Source organism: Silene latifolia, chromosome X (assembly GCF_048544455.1).
Source record: "Silene latifolia isolate original U9 population chromosome X, ASM4854445v1, whole genome shotgun sequence".
Taxonomy (NCBI): Eukaryota; Viridiplantae; Streptophyta; class Magnoliopsida; order Caryophyllales; family Caryophyllaceae; genus Silene; species Silene latifolia.
The window spans coordinates 133,379,572-133,381,941 of record NC_133537.1 but is presented as its reverse complement, the minus strand read 5'-3'; the positions used below and the strand labels follow the sequence as shown (position 1 = coordinate 133,381,941).

General features: G+C 40.3%; 1 protein-coding gene across 1 annotated transcript; it reads left to right on the top strand.

Annotated features, from left to right (window-relative positions):
* The first annotated feature begins 1,171 nt into the window (after positions 1-1,171).
* On the top strand, positions 1,172-1,969 carry LOC141618383 (uncharacterized). The gene is made up of 2 exons (XM_074435482.1): positions 1,172-1,288; positions 1,463-1,969. Exons 1-2 carry the CDS (start codon positions 1,172-1,174, stop codon positions 1,967-1,969), a joined length of 624 nt encoding a protein of 207 aa, XP_074291583.1.
* The last annotated feature ends 401 nt before the right edge of the window (positions 1,970-2,370 follow it).

Genomic DNA, 2,370 nt, shown 5'->3' with positions numbered 1-2,370 from the left:
TCCTTTGGAGGTTGTTGATGGGCTTATCAGACGTCTATGGGCTAACCATAAAATTGATAAGATTTCCTTTATGCCCAGTGGAGTTTTTATGGTTCGTTTTAAGTCGTTGGCTGCAAGGGAGGCCGTTCTGAAACAGGGTCATTTTCTTTTTGATAATAAACCCCTCATAGTCAAGCCATGGACTGTTGATGTTGAACTTGTTAAGCATGATGTGAAATCTGTTCCAGTATGGGTGAAACTACATAAACTTCCGCTGAAATTTTGGGGGAAGGGTATTGCTCGGATTTTAGGTCTTTTAGGGGAGTTTATTAAATGTGATCCTGCTACTGAGGACAAAACAAGACTTGGGTATGCATGTGTTATGATTGAAGTTTTATTTGGTGAAAGCATACCAGATAAGGTTAAGTTCTTGGATGAACGGGGGCAGGTTGTGGAAATTGATGTTGAATTTGAGTGGAAGCCTATTGTGTGTGAGGTGTGTAAGGGGATTGGTCATTCTGCTAAAGATTTCAGGAAGTCCAAGAAGAGTCCACCTGCTCCTCCTCCTAAAAAGGTTGTTACTCAAGCTTGGAAATCAAAACCTGTTATGCAAAAAGCAGTGCAGCTGAACAAAGGTAAAGAGAAAGTGCCTTCTACTCTTGTGATAATTCAAGATGGGCCATCTAGCACTAAGGGACAGATGCAGACTCATGTTATATGGCATAGGTCTGGCTCTTCTACTATGAGGTATGGTCCTGCTAGGCCTTTGATGAGATTGGCTAGACAAGAGGTCACTGGAGGAGCTTATAGTGTGCACAAATTTGGACAGCATACATTCATGGAAGCCTTAATAATTCTTCTACACCCAAGAAAGGAATTGGGACAAGTGGTAGTGTTCCTCGCCTGGTGGTGAGGAATGCATAGTCTTGGCTTTTGGAATGTTAGGGGACTAAACAATCCAACCAAGCAAAAACATGTCAAGTGGTTTATGCACAGAAACAATGTTGGGTTGTTTGGTCTTCTTGAGACAAAGGTGAAAACCTTGTCTCTAAATAGTTTAAATGGGATTCTCATGGACGGATGAAGTATTTCTACTAATAATAGATGGTACAAGGAAGGGAGAATTTGGGTGTTATGGAATCCTAGCATTTACCATGTGGATTTCTAGGATTATTCCTCTCAGTGCATTAATATGAGAGTCATAGAAGTAGCAACTAATACAAAATTCTGTATTTCTGTGGTATATGCTGTTAATGATCTCAAGGGTAGGCATGAACTATGGGATCAACTAACTACTTTTGCCACACATGTAACTGAACCATGGTTGGTGTGTGGGGATTTTAATTGTGTTTTGTCCTATGCTAAGAGGTTAGGGAGCAGTACTAGTGATCAAGAGATTGATGAGTTCCAAAATTGTATTTCCAAGTGTGGGCTGATTGATTGTCCAGCTATGAGGTCTTTTTTTACTTGGAATAATAAATAGGAAATAAGGTCAAGAGTTTATAGCAGATTAGATAAAGCCGTTATTAATGAAGAATGGAGTAAGGGTATGCCTGATATGTATGCTCATTTCTTGCCAGAGGGGACATTTGATCACACTCCTTGTATTCTGAAAAGCTCTGGTCAGGGTGGCACACAAAGCAAGCCATTCAAATATTTCAATATGTGGGGGAAGGCAGCAACTTATCTTTCTTTGCTAGCTGGATGGTGGGACCAACATATTCAGGGTATCAAAATGTATAGAGTTGTGCAGAAGCTAAAGTCTCTAAAACCTCAGTTCAGGAGATATAATAAGGATCATTTTTCTGATATTGAGAACAATACTGGGATAGCTTTGAAAAATCTGGAGTATGTGCAATCTCAAATTGCTGCTAATGCTGATAATATCTTCTGGATGGAGAAAGAGCAGACTGCCACTGCTGAATACAAGGAACTTCATGGGGCTTGTACACAATTTTTGAGCCAGAAAGCTAAGGCAGCTTGGATTTAGGATGGGGATTGTAATACCAAATACTTTCATGGAGTCATTAAGAGCAAGTTTATGAGAAATCAAGTCCTTTCCATAAAAAATATGAATGGTGATTTGTGTGAGGACCCTCAGAGTATTCAAGATGCTTTTTTAGACTACTATAAAGAGTTGCTGGGGACTGAGGTATTTACTGAACATGTGAATGCTCACATTATCAGGAAAGGTAAGACTTGCACTGATGCACATTGGGGGATTCTGATGCAACCTGTTACTGCTCTGGAAGTTAAGCAGGCTATCTTTTCTATCCCTGAGCATAAAGCTTCTGGGCCTGATGGATACTCCAGTGCCTTCTTCAAGGATTCCTGGAGCATTATTGGGGATGAGGTGTGTGCAGCAGTTCTAGATGTTTTTAAAACTGGCAA

Coding starts and splice junctions, on each gene's coding strand:
- LOC141618383 (XM_074435482.1), top strand. CDS start 1,172: ATGAGAGTCATAGAAGTAGCAACTAATACAAAATTCTGTATTTCTGTG. Junction 1,289..1,462: donor TAACTACTTTTGCCACACAT/GTAACTGAACCA, acceptor AATAATAAATAG/GAAATAAGGTCAAGAGTTTA.